The sequence below is a fragment of the Oncorhynchus tshawytscha genome, linkage group LG26 (genome assembly GCF_018296145.1).
Source record: "Oncorhynchus tshawytscha isolate Ot180627B linkage group LG26, Otsh_v2.0, whole genome shotgun sequence".
NCBI lineage: Eukaryota > Metazoa > Chordata > Actinopteri > Salmoniformes > Salmonidae > Oncorhynchus > Oncorhynchus tshawytscha.
In genome coordinates, this window is record NC_056454.1 from 42721614 (window position 1) to 42740395 (window position 18782).

General features: G+C 42.5%; 2 protein-coding genes across 2 annotated transcripts in view; one reads left to right on the forward strand and one right to left on the reverse strand.

Moving 5' to 3' along the window:
* LOC112234846 (chordin-like) overlaps positions 1 to 16292 on the forward strand; it is a 61447-nt gene extending 45155 nt beyond the window's left edge. Inside the window, exons 13-21 of the mRNA XM_042306660.1 lie at positions 10212 to 10453; positions 10667 to 10780; positions 13276 to 13467; positions 13704 to 13797; positions 14001 to 14057; positions 14478 to 14581; positions 14741 to 14998; positions 15502 to 15595; positions 15785 to 16292. Of these exons, the coding sequence (XP_042162594.1) occupies positions 10212 to 10453; positions 10667 to 10780; positions 13276 to 13467; positions 13704 to 13797; positions 14001 to 14057; positions 14478 to 14581; positions 14741 to 14998; positions 15502 to 15595; positions 15785 to 15849 (1220 nt within the window). The 3' untranslated portion in view covers positions 15850 to 16292. The remainder of the gene's footprint in view (positions 1 to 10211; positions 10454 to 10666; positions 10781 to 13275; positions 13468 to 13703; positions 13798 to 14000; positions 14058 to 14477; positions 14582 to 14740; positions 14999 to 15501; positions 15596 to 15784) is intronic.
* The window catches only part of LOC112225629 (activin receptor type-2A), a 679452-nt gene that overhangs the window by 529156 nt on the left and 131514 nt on the right, over positions 1 to 18782 (reverse strand). The window lies entirely within an intron of this gene.

Here is an 18782-nt window from a genome sequence, read left to right on the forward strand (position 1 = left end):
ATCTGATAGACAACTCCAGTCCTCTAGAGTAGAGTCACAGTGTCCACAGAATCTTCTTTATAAAGTATCTGAAAGACAACTCCAGTCCTCTAGTCACAGTGTCCACAGAATCTTCTTTATAAATTATCTGAAGACAACTCCAGTCCTCTAGAGTAGAGTCACAGTGTCCACAGAATCTTCTTTATAAAGTATCTGAAAGACAACTCCAGTCCTCTAGTCACAGTGTCCGCAGAATCTTCTTTATAAATTATCTGAAGACAACTCCAGTCCTCTAGAGTAGAGTCACAGTGTCCACAGAATCTTCTTTATAAAGTATCTGAAAGACAACTCCAGTCCTCTAGTCACAGTGTCCACAGAATCTTCTTCATAAAGTATCTGATAGACAACTCCAGTCCTCTAGTCACAGTGTCCACAGAATCTTCTTTATAAAGTATCTGATAGACAACTCCAGTCCTCTAAAGTCACAGTGTCCACATTATCTGCTTTATAAAGTCTCTGATAGACAACTCCAGTCCTCTAGAGTAGAGTCACAGTGTCCACAGAATATTCTTTATAAAGTATCTGATAGACAACTCCAGTCCTCTAGAGTAGAGTCACAGTGTCCACAGAATCTTCTTCATAAAGTATCTGATAGACAACTCCAGTCCTCTAGAGTCACAGTGTCCACAGAATCTTCTTTATAAAGTATCTGAAGACAACTCCAGTCCTCTAGAGTAGAGTCACAGTGTCCACATATTCTTCTTTATAAAGTATCTGAAAGACAACTCCAGTCCTCTAGTCACAGTGTCCACAGAATCTTCTTTATAAATTATCTGAAGACAACTCCAGTCCTCTAGAGTAGAGTCACAGTGTCCACAGAATCTTCTTTATAAAGTATCTGAAAGACAACTCCAGTCCTCTAGTCACAGTGTCCACAGAATCTTCTTCATAAAGTATCTGATAGACAACTCCAGTCCTCTAGTCACAGTGTCCACAGAATCTTCTTTATAAAGTATCTGAAAGACAACTCCAGTTCTCTAAAATCACAATGTCCACAGAATCTTCTTTATAAAGTATCTGATAGACAACTCCAGTCCTCTAAAGTCACAGTGTCCACATTATATTCTTTATAAAGTATCTGAAAGACAACTCCAGTCCTCTAAAGTCACAGTGTCCACATTATCTTCTTTATAAAGTATCTGATAGACAACTCCAGTCCTCTAAAGTCACAGTGTCCACATTATCTTCTTTATAAAGTATCTGATAGACAACTCCAGTCCTCTAAAGTCATAGTGTCCACATTATCTTCTTTATAAAGTATCTGAAAGACAACTCCAGTTCTCTAAAATCACAATGTCCACAGAATCGTCTTTATAAAGTATCTGATAGACAACTCCAGTCCTCTAGAGTAGAGTCACAGTGTCCACAGAATCTTCTTTATAAAGTCTCTGAAAGACAACTCCAGTCCTCTAGAGTAGAGTCACAGTGTCCACAGAATCTTCTTTATAAAGTCTCTGATAGACAACTCCAGTCCTCTAGAGTAGTCACAGTGTCCACAGAATCTTCTTTATAAAGTATCTGATAGACAACTCCAGTCCTCTAGAGTAGAGTCACAGTGTCCACAGAATCTTCTTCATAAAGTATCTGATAGACAACTCCAGTCCTCTAGAGTAGAGTCACAGTGTCCACAGATTCTTCTTTATAAAGTATCTGAAAGACAACTCCAGTCCTCTAGTCACAGTGTCCACAGAATCTTCTTTATAAATTATCTGAAGACAACTCCAGTCCTCTAGAGTAGAGTCACAGTGTCCACAGAATCTTCTTTATAAAGTATCTGAAAGACAACTCCAGTCCTCTAGTCACAGTGTCCGCAGAATCTTCTTTATAAATTATCTGAAGACAACTCCAGTCCTCTAGAGTAGAGTCACAGTGTCCACAGAATCTTCTTTATAAAGTATCTGAAAGACAACTCCAGTCCTCAGTCACAGTGTCCACAGAATCTTCTTTCATAAAGTATCTGATAGACAACTCCAGTCCTCTAGTCACAGTGTCCACAGAATCTTCTTTATAAAGTATCTGATAGACAACTCCAGTCCTCTAAAGTCACAGTGTCCACATTATCTTCTTTATAAAGTATCTGATAGACAACTCCAGTCCTCTAGAGTAGAGTCACAGTGTCCACAGAATATTCTTTATAAAGTATCTGATAGACAACTCCAGTCCTCTAGAGTAGAGTCACAGTGTCCACAGAATCTTCTTCATAAAGTATCTGATAGACAACTCCAGTCCTCTAGAGTCACAGTGTCCACAGAATCTTCTTTATAAAGTATCTGAAGACAACTCCAGTCCTCTAGAGTAGAGTCACAGTGTCCACATATTCTTCTTTATAAAGTATCTGAAAGACAACTCCAGTCCTCTAGTCACAGTGTCCACAGAATCTTCTTTATAAATTATCTGAAGACAACTCCAGTCCTCTAGAGTAGAGTCACAGTGTCCACAGAATCTTCTTTATAAAGTATCTGAAAGACAACTCCAGTCCTCTAGTCACAGTGTCCACAGAATCTTCTTCATAAAGTATCTGATAGACAACTCCAGTCCTCTAGTCACAGTGTCCACAGAATCTTCTTTATAAAGTATCTGAAAGACAACTCCAGTTCTCTAAAATCACAATGTCCACAGAATCTTCTTTATAAAGTATCTGATAGACAACTCCAGTCCTCTAAAGTCACAGTGTCCACATTATATTTATAAAGTATCTGAAAGACAACTCCAGTCCTCTAAAGTCACAGTGTCCACATTATCTTCTTTATAAAGTATCTGATAGACAACTCCAGTCCTCTAAAGTCACAGTGTCCACATTATCTTCTTTATAAAGTATCTGATAGACAACTCCAGTCCTCTAAAGTCATAGTGTCCACATTATCTTCTTTATAAAGTATCTGATAGACAACTCCAGTCCTCTAAAGTCACAGTGTCCACATTATCTTTATAAAGTATCTTAGACAACTCCAGTCCTCTAAAGTCACAGTGTCCACATTATGTCTTTATAAAGTATCTGATAGACAACTCCAGTCCTCTAGAGTAGAGTCACAGTGTCCACAGAATCTTCTTTATAAAGTCTCTGAAAGACAACTCCAGTCCTCTAGAGTAGAGTCACAGTGTCCACAGAATATTCTTTATAAAGTATCTGATAGACAACTCCAGTCCTCTAGAGTAGAGTCACAGTGTCCACAGAATCTTCTTCATAAAGTATCTGATAGACAACTCCAGTCCTCTAGAGTAGAGTCACAGTGTCCACAGAATCTTCTTCATAAAGTACCTGATAGACAACTCCAGTCCTCTAGAGTCACAGTGTCCACAGAATCTTCTTTATAAAGTATCTGAAAGACAACTCCAGTCCTCTAGAGTAGAGTCACAGTGTCCACAGAATCTTCTTTCTAAAGTATCTGAAAGACAACTCCAGTCCTCTAGAGTAGAGTCACAGTGTCCACAGAATCTTCTTCATAAAGTATCTGATAGACAACTCCAGTCCTCTAGAGTCACAGTATCCACAGAATCTTCTTTATAAAGTATCTGAAGACAACTCCAGTCCTCTAGAGTAGAGTCACAGTGTCCACAGATTCTTCTTTATAAAGTATCTGTAAGACAACTCCAGTCCTCTAAAGTCACAGTGTCCACAGAATCTTCTTTATAAAGTATCTGATAGACAACTCCAGTCCTCTAAAGTCACAGTGTCCACATTATCTTCTTTATAAAGTATCTGAAAGACAACTCCAGTCCTCTAGTCACAGTGTCCACAGAATCTTCTTTATAAATTATCTGAAGACAACTCCAGTCCTCTAGAGTAGAGTCACAGTGTCCACAGAATCTTCTTTATAAAGTATCTGATAGACAACTCCAGTCCTCTAGTCACAGTGTCCACAGAATCTTCTTCATAAAGTATCTGATAGACAACTCCAGTCCTCTAGTCACAGTGTCCACAGAATCTTCTTTATAAAGTATCTGAAAGACAACTCCAGTTCTCTAAAGTCACAGTGTCCACAGAATCTTCTTTATAAAGTATCTGAAAGACAACTCCAGTCCTCTAAAGTCACAGTGTCTACAGAATCTTCTTTATAAAGTCTCTGAAAGACAACTCCAGTCCTCTAAAGTCACAGTGTCCACATTATCTTCTTTATAAAGTATCTGAAAGACAACTCCAGTCCTCTAGTCACAGTGTCCACAGAATCTTCTTTATAAAGTATCTGAAAGACAACTCCAGTCCTCTAAAGTCACAGTGTCCACAGAATCTTCTTTATAAAGTATCTGATAGACAACTCCAGTCCTCTAAAGTCACAGTGTCCACATTATCTTCTTTATAAAGTATCTGAAAGACAACTCCAGTCCTCTAAAGTCACAGTGTCCACATTATCTTCTTTATAAAGTATCTGATAGACAACTCCAGTCCTCTAGAGTAGAGTCACAGTGTCCACAGAATCTTCTTTATAAAGTCTCTGAAAGACAACTCCAGTCCTCTAGAGTAGAGTCACAGTGTCCACAGAATCTTCTTTATAAAGTCTCTGAAAGACAACTCCAGTCCTCTAGAGTAGAGTCACAGTGTCCACAGAATCTTCTTTATAAAGTATCTGATAGACAACTCCAGTCCTCTCTAAAGTCACAGTGTCCACAGAATCTTCTTCATAAAGTATCTGATAGACAACTCCAGTCCTCTAAAGTCACAGTGTCCACATTATCTGCTTTATAAAGTCTCTGATAGACAACTCCAGTCCTCTAGAGTAGAGTCACAGTGTCCACAGAATATTCTTTATAAAGTATCTGATAGACAACTCCAGTCCTCTAGAGTAGAGTCACAGTGTCCACAGAATCTTCTTCATAAAGTATCTGATAGACAACTCCAGTCCTCTAGAGTCACAGTGTCCACAGAATCTTCTTTATAAAGTATCTGAAAGACAACTCCAGTCCTCTAGAGTAGAGTCACAGTGTCCACAGAATCTTCTTTATAAAGTATCTGAAAGACAACTCCAGTCCTCTAGAGTAGAGTCACAGTGTCCACAGAATTTTCTTCATAAAGTATCTGATAGACAACTCCAGTCCTCTAGAGTCACAGTGTCCACAGAATCTTCTTTATAAAGTATCTGAAAGACAACTCCAGTCCTCTAGAGTAGAGTCACAGTGTCCACAGAATCTTCTTTATAAAGTATCTGAAGACAACTCCAGTCCTCTAGAGTAGAGTCACAGTGTCCACAGATTCTTCTTTATAAAGTATCTGTAAGACAACTCCAGTCCTCTAAAGTCACAGTGTCCACAGAATCTTCTTTATAAAGTATCTGATAGACAACTCCAGTCCTCTAAAGTCACAGTGTCCACATTATCTTCTTTATAAAGTATCTGAAAGACAACTCCAGTCCTCTAGTCACAGTGTCCACAGAATCTTCTTTATAAATTATCTGAAGACAACTCCAGTCCTCTAGAGTAGAGTCACAGTGTCCACAGAATCTTCTTTATAAAGTATCTGATAGACAACTCCAGTCCTTTAAAGTCACAGTGTCCACATTATCTGCTTTATAAAGTCTCTGATAGACAACTCCAGTCCTCTAGAGTAGAGTCACAGTGTCCACAGAATATTCTTTATAAAGTATCTGATAGACAACTCCAGTCCTCTAGAGTAGAGTCACAGTGTCCACAGAATCTTCTTCATAAAGTATCTGATAGACAACTCCAGTCCTCTAGAGTCACAGTGTCCACAGAATCTTCTTTATAAAGTATCTGAAAGACAACTCCAGTCCTCTAGAGTAGAGTCACAGTGTCCACAGAATCTTCTTTCTAAAGTACCTGAAAGACAACTCCAGTCCTCTAGAGTAGAGTCACAGTGTCCACAGAATCTTCTTCATAAAGTATCTGATAGACAACTCCAGTCCTCTAGAGTCACAGTATCCACAGAATCTTCTTTATAAAGTATCTGAAAGACAACTCCAGTCCTCTAGAGTAGAGTCAGTGTCCACAGAATCTTCTTTATAAAGTATCTGATAGACAACTCCAGTCCTCTAGTCACAGTGTCCACAGAATCTTCTTCATAAAGTATCTGATAGACAACTCCAGTCTTCTAGAGTAGAGTCACAGTGTCCACAGATTCTTCTTTATAAAGTATCTGATAGACAACTCCAGTCTTCTAGAGTAGAGTCACAGTGTCCACAGAATCTTCTTTATAAAGTCTCTGAAAGACAACTCCAGTCCTCTAGAGTAGAGTCACAGTGTCCACAGAATCTTCTTTATAAAGTATCTGATAGACAACTCCAGTCCTCTAGAGGAGAGTCACAGTGTCCACAGAATCTTCTTTATAAAGTATCTGATAGACAACTCCAGTCCTCTAAAGTCACAGTGTCCACATTATCTGCTTTATAAAGTCTCTGATAGACAACTCCAGTCCTCTAGAGTAGAGTCACAGTGTCCACAGAATATTCTTTATAAAGTATCTGATAGACAACTCCAGTCCTCTAGAGTAGAGTCACAGTGTCCACAGAATCTTCTTCATAAAGTATCTGATAGACAACTCCAGTCCTCTAGAGTCACAGTGTCCACAGAATCTTCTTTATAAAGTATCTGAAAGACAACTCCAGTCCTCTAGAGTAGAGTCACAGTGTCCACAGAATCTTCTTTCTAAAGTACCTGAAAGACAACTCCAGTCCTCTAGAGTAGAGTCACAGTGTCCACAGAATTTTCTTCATAAAGTATCTGATAGACAACTCCAGTCCTCTAGAGTCACAGTGTCCACAGAATCTTCTTTATAAAGTATCTGAAAGACAACTCCAGTCCTCTAGAGTAGAGTCACAGTGTCCACAGAATCTTCTTTATAAAGTATCTGATAGACAACTCCAGTCCTCTAGAGTCACAGTGTCCACAGAATCTTCTTTATAAAGTATCTGAAGACAACTCCAGTCCTCTAGAGTAGAGTCACAGTGTCCACAGATTCTTTATAAAGTATCTGAAGGCAACTCCAGTCCTCTAGAGTAGAGTCACAGTGTCAACAGATTCTTCTTTATAAAGTATCTGAAGACAACTCCAGTCCTCTAGAGTCACAGTGTCCACAGAATCTTCTTTATAAAGTATCTGAAGACAACTCCAGTCCTCTAAAGTCACAGTGTCCACATTATCTTCTTTATAAAGTATCTGAAAGACAACTCCAGTCCTCTAGTCACAGTGTCCACAGAATCTTCTTTATAAATTATCTGAAGACAACTCCAGTCCTCTAGAGTAGAGTCACAGTGTCCACAGAATCTTCTTTATAAAGTATCTGATAGACAACTCCAGTCCTCTAGAGGAGAGTCACAGTGTCCACAGAATCTTCTTTATAAAGTATCTGATAGACAACTCCAGTCCTCTAAAGTCACAGTGTCCACATTATCTGCTTTATAAAGTCTCTGATAGACAACTCCAGTCCTCTAGAGTAGAGTCACAGTGTCCACAGAATATTCTTTATAAAGTATCTGATAGACAACTCCAGTCCTCTAGAGTAGAGTCACAGTGTCCACAGAATCTTCTTCATAAAGTATCTGATAGACAACTCCAGTCCTCTAAAGTCACAGTGTCCACATAATCTTCTTTATAAAGTATCTGAAAGACAACTCCAGTCCTCTAGAGTAGAGTCACAGTGTCCACAGAATCTTCTTTCTAAAGTACCTGAAAGACAACTCCAGTCCTCTAGAGTAGAGTCACAGTGTCCACAGAATTTTCTTCATAAAGTATCTGATAGACAACTCCAGTCCTCTAGAGTCACAGTGTCCACAGAATCTTCTTTATAAAGTATCTGAAAGACAACTCCAGTCCTCTAGAGTAGAGTCACAGTGTCCACAGAATCTTCTTTATAAAGTATCTGAAGACAACTCCAGTCCTCTAGAGTAGAGTCACAGTGTCCACAGATTCTTCTTTATAAAGTATCTGTAAGACAACTCCAGTCCTCTAAAGTCACAGTGTCCACAGAATCTTCTTTATAAAGTATCTGATAGACAACTCCAGTCCTCTAAAGTCACAGTGTCCACATTATCTTCTTTATAAAGTATCTGAAAGACAACTCCAGTCCTCTAGTCACAGTGTCCACAGAATCTTCTTTATAAATTATCTGAAGACAACTCCAGTCCTCTAGAGTAGAGTCACAGTGTCCACAGAATCTTCTTTATAAAGTATCTGATAGACAACTCCAGTCCTCTAGTCACAGTGTCCACAGAATCTTCTTCATAAAGTATCTGATAGACAACTCCAGTCCTCTAGTCACAGTGTCCACAGAATCTTCTTTATAAAGTATCTGAAAGACAACTCCAGTTCTCTAAAGTCACAGTGTCCACAGAATCTTCTTTATAAAGTATCTGAAAGACAACTCCAGTCCTCTAAAGTCACAGTGTCCACAGAATCTTCTTTATAAAGTCTCTGAAAGACAACTCCAGTCCTCTAAAGTCACAGTGTCCACATTATCTTCTTTATAAAGTATCTGAAAGACAACTCCAGTCCTCTAGTCACAGTGTCCACAGAATCTTCTTTATAAAGTATCTGAAAGACAACTCCAGTCCTCTAAAGTCACAGTGTCCACAGAATCTTCTTTATAAAGTATCTGATAGACAACTCCAGTCCTCTAAAGTCACAGTGTCCACATTATCTTCTTTATAAAGTATCTGAAAGACAACTCCAGTCCTCTAAAGTCACAGTGTCCACATTATCTTCTTTATAAAGTATCTGATAGACAACTCCAGTCCTCTAGAGTAGAGTCACAGTGTCCACAGAATCTTCTTTATAAAGTCTCTGAAAGACAACTCCAGTCCTCTAGAGTAGAGTCACAGTGTCCACAGAATCTTCTTTATAAAGTCTCTGATAGACAACTCCAGTCCTCTAGAGTAGAGTCACAGTGTCCACAGAATCTTCTTTATAAAGTATCTGATAGACAACTCCAGTCCTCTAGAGTAGAGTCACAGTGTCCACAGAATCTTCTTTATAAAGTATCTGAAAGACAACTCCAGTCCTCTAGAGTAGAGTCACAGTGTCCACAGAATCTTCTTTATGAAGTATCTGAAGACAACTCCAGTCCTCTAGAGTAGAGTCACAGTGTCCACAGATTCTTCTTTATAAAGTATCTGTAAGACAACTCCAGTCCTCTAAAGTCACAGTGTCCACAGAATCTTCTTTATAAAGTATCTGATAGACAACTCCAGTCCTCTAAAGTCACAGTGTCCACATTATCTTCTTTATAAAGTATCTGAAAGACAACTCCAGTCCTCTAAAGTCACAGTGTCCACATTATCTTCTTTATAAAGTATCTGAAAGACAACTCCAGTCCTCTAGTCACAGTGTCCACAGAATCTTCTTTATAAAGTCTCTGAAAGACAACTCCAGTCCTCTAGAGTAGAGTCACAGTGTCCACAGAATCTTCTTTATAAAGTCTCTGATAGACAACTCCAGTCCTCTAGAGTAGAGTCACAGTGTCCACAGAATCTTCTTTATAAAGTATCTGATAGACAACTCCAGTCCTCTAGAGTAGAGTCACAGTGTCCACAGAATCTTCTTTATAAAGTATCTGAAAGACAACTCCAGTCCTCTAGAGTAGAGTCACAGTGTCCACAGAATCTTCTTTATGAAGTATCTGAAGACAACTCCAGTCCTCTAGAGTAGAGTCACAGTGTCCACAGATTCTTCTTTATAAAGTATCTGTAAGACAACTCCAGTCCTCTAAAGTCACAGTGTCCACAGAATCTTCTTTATAAAGTATCTGATAGACAACTCCAGTCCTCTAAAGTCACAGTGTCCACATTATCTTCTTTATAAAGTATCTGAAAGACAACTCCAGTCCTCTAGTCACAGTGTCCACAGAATCTTCTTTATAAATTATCTGAAGACAACTCCAGTCCTCTAGAGTAGAGTCACAGTGTCCACAGAATCTTCTTTATAAAGTCTCTGAAAGACAACTCCAGTCTTCTAGAGTAGAGTCACAGTGTCTACAGAATCTTCTTTATAAAGTACCTGAAAGACAACTCCAGTCCTCTAGAGTCATAGTGTCCACATAATTTTCTTTATAAAGTATCTGAAAGACAACTCCAGTCCTCTAAAGTCACAGTGTCCACAGAATCTTCTTTATAAAGTATCTGAAAGACCACTCCAGTCCATGTTTGGGTGAAAAACATCAATCCCAATTTGACATTATTCTCTTTAACAGTCTTTTGCTTTTAATATTTAACCCTCTCCTTCACCAGAGATTCCTGTCCCTCTGGCAGGCCAGTTTGTGGCTCCTCCAGTCCTGACCAGTGCTGGGGGCCATGCCTGGGTGTCTGTGGACGAGCGCTGTCACCTCCATTATGAGATCGTGGTGGCAGGCCTCAGCAAAGCTGATGACCTCACAGTCAACGCCCACCTCCACGGATTGGCTGAAATCGGAGAACTTGACGAACGCAGCACCAATCACAAGAGACTGCTGACAGGGTTCTACGGTTCTCAGGTAGGCAGAGGAAGACACATGAATAATCACAAACAAACACACATGAACAACTTTGTCATGACAGTATGATATAGAGAATGTCTATAACAGACTCTTATTCCATTCTCTCTCTCTCTCTCTCTCTCTCTCTCTCTCTCTCTCTCTCTCTCTGTATATCTGTCTCGCTCTCTGTCTGTCTTTCTGTCTCTCTCTCTCTCGGTGTCTCTCTCTCAGGCCCAGGGTGTGTTGAAGGACATCAGTGTAGAGTTGTTGCGTCACCTGGACAGAGGGACAGCCTTCATCCAGGTCAGCACCAAGGTCAACACCAGAGGAGAGATACGCGGACGGGTGAGTAGGACCACAGCCATAACACAATCCCTCCACAGCCATAACTCAAACACTCTAAACCATACCACACTCTTAATGTCAACCCACACCCTTCAGTTCGATCATGCATTATTGGAATATATTGAGGATTATAGAGATGGAGCGATGACAGGTGGAAGAGAGGAGGAGGGGAGGGAGGTGAGCCAGCTGAGTGTTTATGTGTGTGTGTGTGTGTGTGTGTGTGTGTGTGTGTGTGTGTGTGTGTGTGTGTGTGTGTGTGTGTTGATTGCTCACTTAGCCAGTGTGAAGCCACCCAGACACGCACTCTCACTGGCAGGTGGTCTTGTGTTTTCAGAGACGTTTTGGTGAAAAATAAAAGTTTGTGAGGGCACACACACACCCTCAAATAAACACATTGTTACACGCTAACATATTTGCAGGTGGCCTGGTTGATGATTTTGTCTCAGCTGCCAGTGATTAGAATGAAAGAAAGAAATGTGTAAGACCACACAAACCCAGTAAGGTCCGGCAGTTTTAATAGCAAACAGGTCTGACACAAACAGCAATCTGCCGTGGAGCCGTAGGGCCATGGGCAGAAAGTCGGCTGACAAGTACACTTCACAACAAGCCACAAGGCAGATGTGTCCAACCAATCATTAGCATCCTAACCACTGTCTTCCCCCTCTCTCCCACCTTCCTTCCTCCTCATTGCTCTCTTTCTCTCTGTCCCTCCTCTCATTCTCCCTTTCTCATGCTCACCCTTTTCTGCCCCTCTCTCTCAAGTTAATTTCAGTTTAAGGGGCTTTAGTGGCATGGGAAACATGTGTTTGCATTGCCAAAGCAAGTGAAATAGGTAATAAACAAAAGTGAAATAAACAATAAATTACAGCAAACATTACACTCACAAAAGTTCCAAAAGAATAAAGACTTATCAAATGTCATATTATGTGCAAATAGTTTAAGTACAAAAGGTAAAATAAATAAGCATAAATATGGGTTGTAATTACAATGGTGTTTTTTCTTCACCGGTTGCCCTTTTCTTGTGGCAACAGGTCACAAATCTTGCTGCTGTGATGGCACACTGTGGTATTTCACCCAGTAGAAATGGGGGTTTATCAAAATTGGGTTTGTTTTCGAATTCTTTGTGGATCTGTGTAATCTGAGGGAAATATGTGTCTTTAATATGGTCATACATTTGGCTGGAGGTTAAGAAGTGCAGCTCAGTTTCCACCTAATTTTGTGGGCAGTGTGCACAATGTCTGTCTTCTCTTGGGAGTCAGGTTTGCCTACGGCGGCCTTTCTCAATAGCAAGGCTATGCTCACTGAGTCTGTACATAGTCAAAGCTTTCCTTAAGTTTGGGTCAGTCACAGTGGTCAGGTATTCTGCCACTGTGTACTCTCTGTTTAGGGCCAAATAGCGCTCTAGTTTGCTCTGTTTCTTTGTTTATTTATATTTTTGTTTTCTCATGATTTGGTTGGGTCTAATTGTGTTGCTGTCGTGGGGCTCTGTAGGGTCTGTGTGTATTTGTGAACAGAGTCCCAGGACCAGCTTGCTTAGGGAACTCTTCTCCAGGCTCATCTCTCTGTATGTGATGGATTTGTTATGGAAGGTTTGGGAATCGCTTCCTTTTAGGTGGTTGTAGAATTGAACGGCTCTTTTCTGGATTTTGATATTTCGTGGGTATTGGCCTAATTCTGCTCTGCATGCATTATTCGTTTTTTTTGTTGTTGTACACTGAGGATATTATTTGCAGAATTCTACATGCAGAGTCTCAATTTGGTGTTTATCCCATTTTGTGAATTCTTGGTTGCTTAGCAGACCCCAGACCTCACAACCATAAAGGGCAATGGGTTCTATAACTGATACAATTTTAAGCCAGACATTAATTGGTATGTCGATTCACTCTCTCATGCTCGCCCTGTCTTTCTCCTCCCTCCTTCTGTCTTTCTCCTCCCTGCTTCTCTCCCTCCCTCCCTCCTGTTTTTCTCCTCCCTGCTTCTCTCCCTCCCTCCTTCTTTCTTTCTCCTCCCTACTTCTCTCCCTCCTTCCTGTCTTTCTCCTCCCTGCTTCTGTCCCTCCCTCCTTCTGTCTTTCTCCTCCCTGCTTCTCTCCCTCCCTCCTCCTGTCTTTCTCCTCCCTGCTTCTGTCTTTCTCCTCCCTGCTTCTCTCCCTCCCTCCTCCTGTCTTTCTCCTCCCTCCTTCTGTCTTTCTCCTCCCTGCTTCTCTCCCTCCCTCCTGTTTTTCTCCTCCCTGCTTCTCTCCCTCCCTCCTTCTTTCTTTCTCCTCCCTACTTCTCTCCCTCCTTCCTGTCTTTCTCCTCCCTGCTTCTGTCCCTCCCTCCTTCTGTCTTTCTCCTCCCTGCTTCTCTCCCTCCCTCCTCCTGTCTTTCTCCTCCCTGCTTCTCTCCCTCCCTCCTCCTGTCTTTCTCCTCCCTGCTTCTCTCCCTCCCTCCTTCTTTCTTTCTCCTCCCTGCTTCTCTCCCTCCCTCCCTCCTTCTTTCTTTCTCTCCCTACAGGTTCATGTGCCTAATAACTGTGAGTTTCGGACAAAGGGTGAGGTGGAGTTGGCGGAGTTTGATGACCTGTTTGTGCGTGATCCTGAGGAACTAAAGAAAGACCCCCACACCTGTTTCTTCGAGACCCAACACCACGCCCACGGCTCACTCTGGACCCCCAACTACAACCACTGTTTCACCTGCAGCTGTCAGGTAGGACTGTTCCAACTACAACCACGAGGCGGCGCTAAAGTTACACATTAAATTAGTGCTCGTTTCCCAGACACAAATTATGTCTAGTCCTCGACTAAGAAGCCCTTTTGATGGAGAATCTAGAAGTCTTGAGAATCTAGAAGTAAAGTTTCTACTTCTATATTAAATGACTTTGTGTCTAACCACCTCTTCTTCTTCTCCTTCCTCATCCCTCCATCTCTCTGTCCTCCCTGTAGAAGCGCACAGTGATCTGTGACCCGGTCATCTGTCCAGTCCTCACCTGCTCTCGCACCATCCAGCCTGACGACAAGTGCTGCCCCATGTGTGTTGGTGAGTGAGTGTGTGTGTGTGTGTGTGTGTGTGTGTGTGTGTGTGTGTGTGTGTGTGTGTGTGTTACTATGTTTGAATAGGATTATGTGCTTGACTGTGTTTTTCTTATTCTTGAAAGGACTTATTCTAGACAGGGCACCCCATTACAGTCGCAAAGTTGTGAAATAATACTTCCCTGTGTCTGTTTCCCGTCTGTCCTTTAGAGAGGAAAAACCCCAAGGAAATGAAGACTCCAGAGAGGCTAGACGAGCATCCAGAAGGTTCTGAACCATCTCTCTGTCTGAGTGTCACTCCTCCTCTTTCTCGCTTTCTCCATCTGTCTGGTCCTGTCTCTCCCTCCCAGCAGGCACTCATTCTGTCTCTCTCCACCACCCTCCCTCCTCTCCATCTCAGGTACTCTGTCTCTCCCTCCCAACAGGCACTCATTCTGTCTCTCTCTGTCTCCCTCCCTCCTGTCCATCTGTCTGGTCCTCTGTCTCTCCCTCCCAGCAGGCACGCATTCTGTCTCTCTCTGTCACCCTCCCTCATCTCCATCTGTCTGGTTCCCTCTGTGTCTTTGTGCCAACAGATATGTTTTACCTCTGAGATTGATAAGCATTTCCAATGCTAAGAGTGTCCTCTATTTCTCTCATCCCTCTGCCCCCCCTCTCTCTTTCTCTCTCTCTCTCTCTCTCTCTCAGGTTGTTACTTTGAGGGGGACCAGAAGATGCATGCTCCTGGGTCTACCTGGCATCCATTCGTCCCTCCGTTTGGCTACATCAAGTGTGCCCTCTGCACCTGCAAGGTAGGCCTCTAGGTTATTCCTTCACAGCTAGCATGATGTTAGTCGATAAGTGATGCTAACATTATTAGAAACATGACTATTAATCTTTCTTCAGCTTCCTAGAATGTCATGTAAATTCTGCTAATTTCCCATTGTGTCCTTCCTCCTCCACTCCTGTAGGGGGCGACAGGCGAGGTGCACTGTGAGAAGGTGATGTGTCCAGGCCTGACCTGCAGTCGTCCGGTACGTCGTAGCCCCTCAGACTGCTGTAAGGAATGTCCGGAGGAAGACAACCCCCCCCTGGAGCACGCTGACATGATGCAGGCAGATGGGACGAGTCACTGCAAGTTTGGAAAGAACTTCTACCAGAACAGTGACAACTGGCACCCCCGTGTGCCCCTGATGGGAGAGATGAAGTGCATCACCTGCTGGTGTGACGTGAGTATTACAGAGAGTCAGGTACCAGTCAGGAACAAGTCTCTTACATAATACAGCCACTTAGAGTGGGATTGGACCTGTTGCCAAGCAACACAATTCAAGACAAAAAAAGATTCAGTCTGTTGGGCCTAAACCCCAAAGAGCAAAAGAGAAAAACAGCACTGGAGAACTCCCTATGTTTCAGTAAACCTTTAAAAACCCAGGCTCAAAGTTCCTTCTGAGTTTTTCCATGCCACTGTGATACATGTTTTTGCAGAAAGAGTAGGGATGTTTCAGACGTGGTTGAGCTTCAAAGCTGTAGGGATGGGAGTACTTGGGTAGCCCTTACCCCTTGGGGGAAATTCCAATGTCAGGGGGGTAGGGGGTAACTCTGGGATTTGGAGTTGAGAAGCATGGAGCATTTTCTGGTTTCTCAGCATTGTGAGGAGTTTTCCAAATGTACCTCCCTCTCTCTCTCTCCCCCTCCTTCCTCTCTTTCTCTCTCTTTCTCCCCCTCTCTCCAGCATGGTGTGACTAAGTGTCAGAAGAAACAGTGTCCAGTCCTGACCTGTAGTAACATCACCCGCCGGGAGGGCATGTGCTGTCCTGAGTGCCAAGGTGACAAACACACACACACACACACATACATACACACACACACACACCATGCTCCCTAGCCAGAGCATCTGAGGACACATGCTTGAAATTGCGAGACATGCTCTCAATCCTGATGACATGGTTTCAAACAGTGATGATTCATGTAGTAATCATAGATTGAATTCATATTGGATTGTCTCTCTTGTTTAGATTCCAAAGAGGAAGAGGAGGAGCTGATGAAAGTTCCGGAAAAGAAGAACAGCTGGAGACACTGAGCTGAGACCGCCTCTCCACCCGCATCCCCCCTTCTACCTTCTCTCTACCTACCCCCTCATGGGGAGACCTAGACCTGCACACTGGGTCAGCTAACACCCCCTAAAGCCAAGCCCCTATGATCCTCCTACCCCGACCCACAACCCCCTGTCCTCTCCCACCCCCTAGTCAACCTCTGGATTGTAACGAAGGAAGGAAAGACAAGCAGAGGAAAAGAAGGAGAAAGATTAGCACCAAGGTGTCATGGAAGGGACTGAGGACGTACAGTCCACAGAAGCTAACTGACAGAATGGAAAGAAAGGACCAAAAAGAGATATGAAATGGACCAACATAACTGCTGCAGCTGTGTCTTTTGCCTGGTATCTCCTTTGAAATTTGACTTTTGTTGTTGTTGTTGTTTCTAGTTGTTTTGCTTCCTCTTGATGAATATTACCCTTTTAAAAATCACACACAATTACCCTTCATATTCGAATACCGGTACACAAGGTGACACTGTTTGTTGTTTAGTTGTTCAAATGGATGTATTGGTAGTCTTGATTAGGAATTATTTCTGAAGTCCAGCCCTAAGTTGTGTTTGTGCATACTCACTTTTGAGTGTGTGTGTGTGTGTGTGTGTGTGTGTGTTTACCAGTGGTAAGAAGGCTTGCTAAACTGCCACAAACATACGAGGCAGTAAACTTACTGGGTGGCTAGATGGAAACACACACACAAAACAGACTGAGCATCACTGACGATCTCATACATCAAAACATATGTTCACTTATCCCATCCAGTCAGCACCAATAGAACACTTCCCTTGGAAAAGCATAACAGCAACCTCTTCTAATTGCTTACTGAAGAGGTTAGAATATACACAAAGTTTACATGAACATCTGTTGTAGATTTATTTGCAGCTCTGACCTGTATTGCACCTCTTCATGTGCTCGTCCATGATGTTATCAGTTTCTCATTTCAGTAATATCTGTAATTATTTTATAATACTTTGTATTAGTGTTGTTATTTTTATGAATCTTGCTTGTATTTATTGAACGTGTGAAGGAAAAAATAAAAGTTGTTCGTAATAAATTGTCTTTTGTCAATTTAGTTGAAATCCATAACTTTTTCCGCTTTCCTCCTCTCTTCTCTCTTCATCTTAATCTCTCTTTCTTTCATTTCTTCTCTTCACTCTTCCATTTCCTGTATCAACTGGTTCCACTTTCTTTTCCCTAACTTTATTTGACTCCTCTCTGTCTCTCTACTTTTCAATGCATCCTCTCTCTCTCTCTCTCTCTCTCTCTACATACATGTATAACCACTTACCTATGGAGATGACAGGCCATTTTGACCTGACTTGCTCTCTCTGTCCTCTCCCTTTTCTTGCTCTCTTCCCCTCTGATCTGTCTGTTTTCCTTCCTTCTCCCTTGTTCTGTCCAGCTGGATTTGAGGAATGGGGAAATGTGACAAACAGACGTAGCTCCCGTACTCTCTCTCTCCTCTCTCTCCCTCTCCACCCTTCATCAGATGGCACTCTCTCTTTCTTTTCCTCTCCTTCGTTCCATAGACACACACCACATGTGTTCTATAGCACTTGCAATGCACTCTGTCCCTGAAGGAACACTCTCTCTCACACATACAGACAGACACAAATGCACGCACACACACGATCACAATGACTCAGCCAAAGGACAGACAGACTGGAACATAAACACACATGCACAGATGTACACAGGTACACACTCTGCCCCTGAGGAATGAACACACACATGCACGTAGGTTAGCGTTTTTCCATCATGAATCTTGTTCTGGAGGCAGCTCTGCATTGTTGTCCCTAGCTGGCACAGCCACAGCCACAAAGTCTTAAAATCTGTTTTTAAACGTAACCTTAACCACACTGCAAATCCATCTGCCACACCCTAACCTTAAATTAAGAACGAAAAGCTCATTTTTGTTTTCAGTACTTTTTACAATATAGCCAATTTTTACTTTGCAGCTGGCCTATTTAAGGGGAAATTGCTCAGTTCTGCCTCCAGGACAAGACTCATGACAACAAACGTAAACCTGCCACATGCACACTGATTCAGCCAAAGGACACAGACTGAACATCTACCGCTCCCCCTATGGGCAGGTAAATAGTACTGACATAAATCACATCCTATGGTAGAGCCAGCTGGTTGTGAGCATGCCCAGTTGCACCTGCTGACCTTCCCTTAGCAGAGAGAGAGGCCATGTTGTAAAGCCGCCAGCCGTCTAACCAGCCAGCAGCCACACAGCTGGAGGCTAGGGTCAAAGGTCAACAATGCTGAGCTATGGCTCTGTTCCGACAGCTTGGATCAGAGGCATGTCTACTGACTGGCTGGGGGAGGGAGGGACGGAAGTATGTGGGTCTGCATCTGCATGCCATAGTGTGGGTGCATTTTCATGGCACATTCCTGTCTCTCTGTGGGTAAGTGTTCACTCCTTCTCTCTTTCCCCCCTCTCTTCTTTTTCTCCCTCCATCTCTCCTCCTGTCTCTCCCTCTCTCTCTTGCTACGTGGCTTTGTGGGTCACAGGGCCTTTGAAAAGCCTCTTAAATCTCTGGGCCTGAGCTGAGCCACGGGCAGGCAGCACAGGGCTCAGCTCCACAATAACCCCCTATAGCAGACAGCACACCCAGGGACACAGCCCCACCCAGACTGGGCTAGGAGAAACTTACAGGGGAACTCTGTCTGAAAAGACGAGACGCAGTGCTTTAGAAGTCTATACCTCTTCATTGTAGGGTGAAGGTCGAAGGTTACAGTGCCCTTTGAGGCAGCAAATGATAAAGGACAGGAGTTGAATGAGTAGAGAAGAAAACAGTAGTTGAAGAGAGTGTGGGGTTATAAAAAGAGGAGCAAATGGAAGATAAAAGAAGATGGGATCAGAGAGCAGATAGAGAGAGTGTGGAGCGAGAGATAGAGGAGAGAACAGGAGGAGGAGG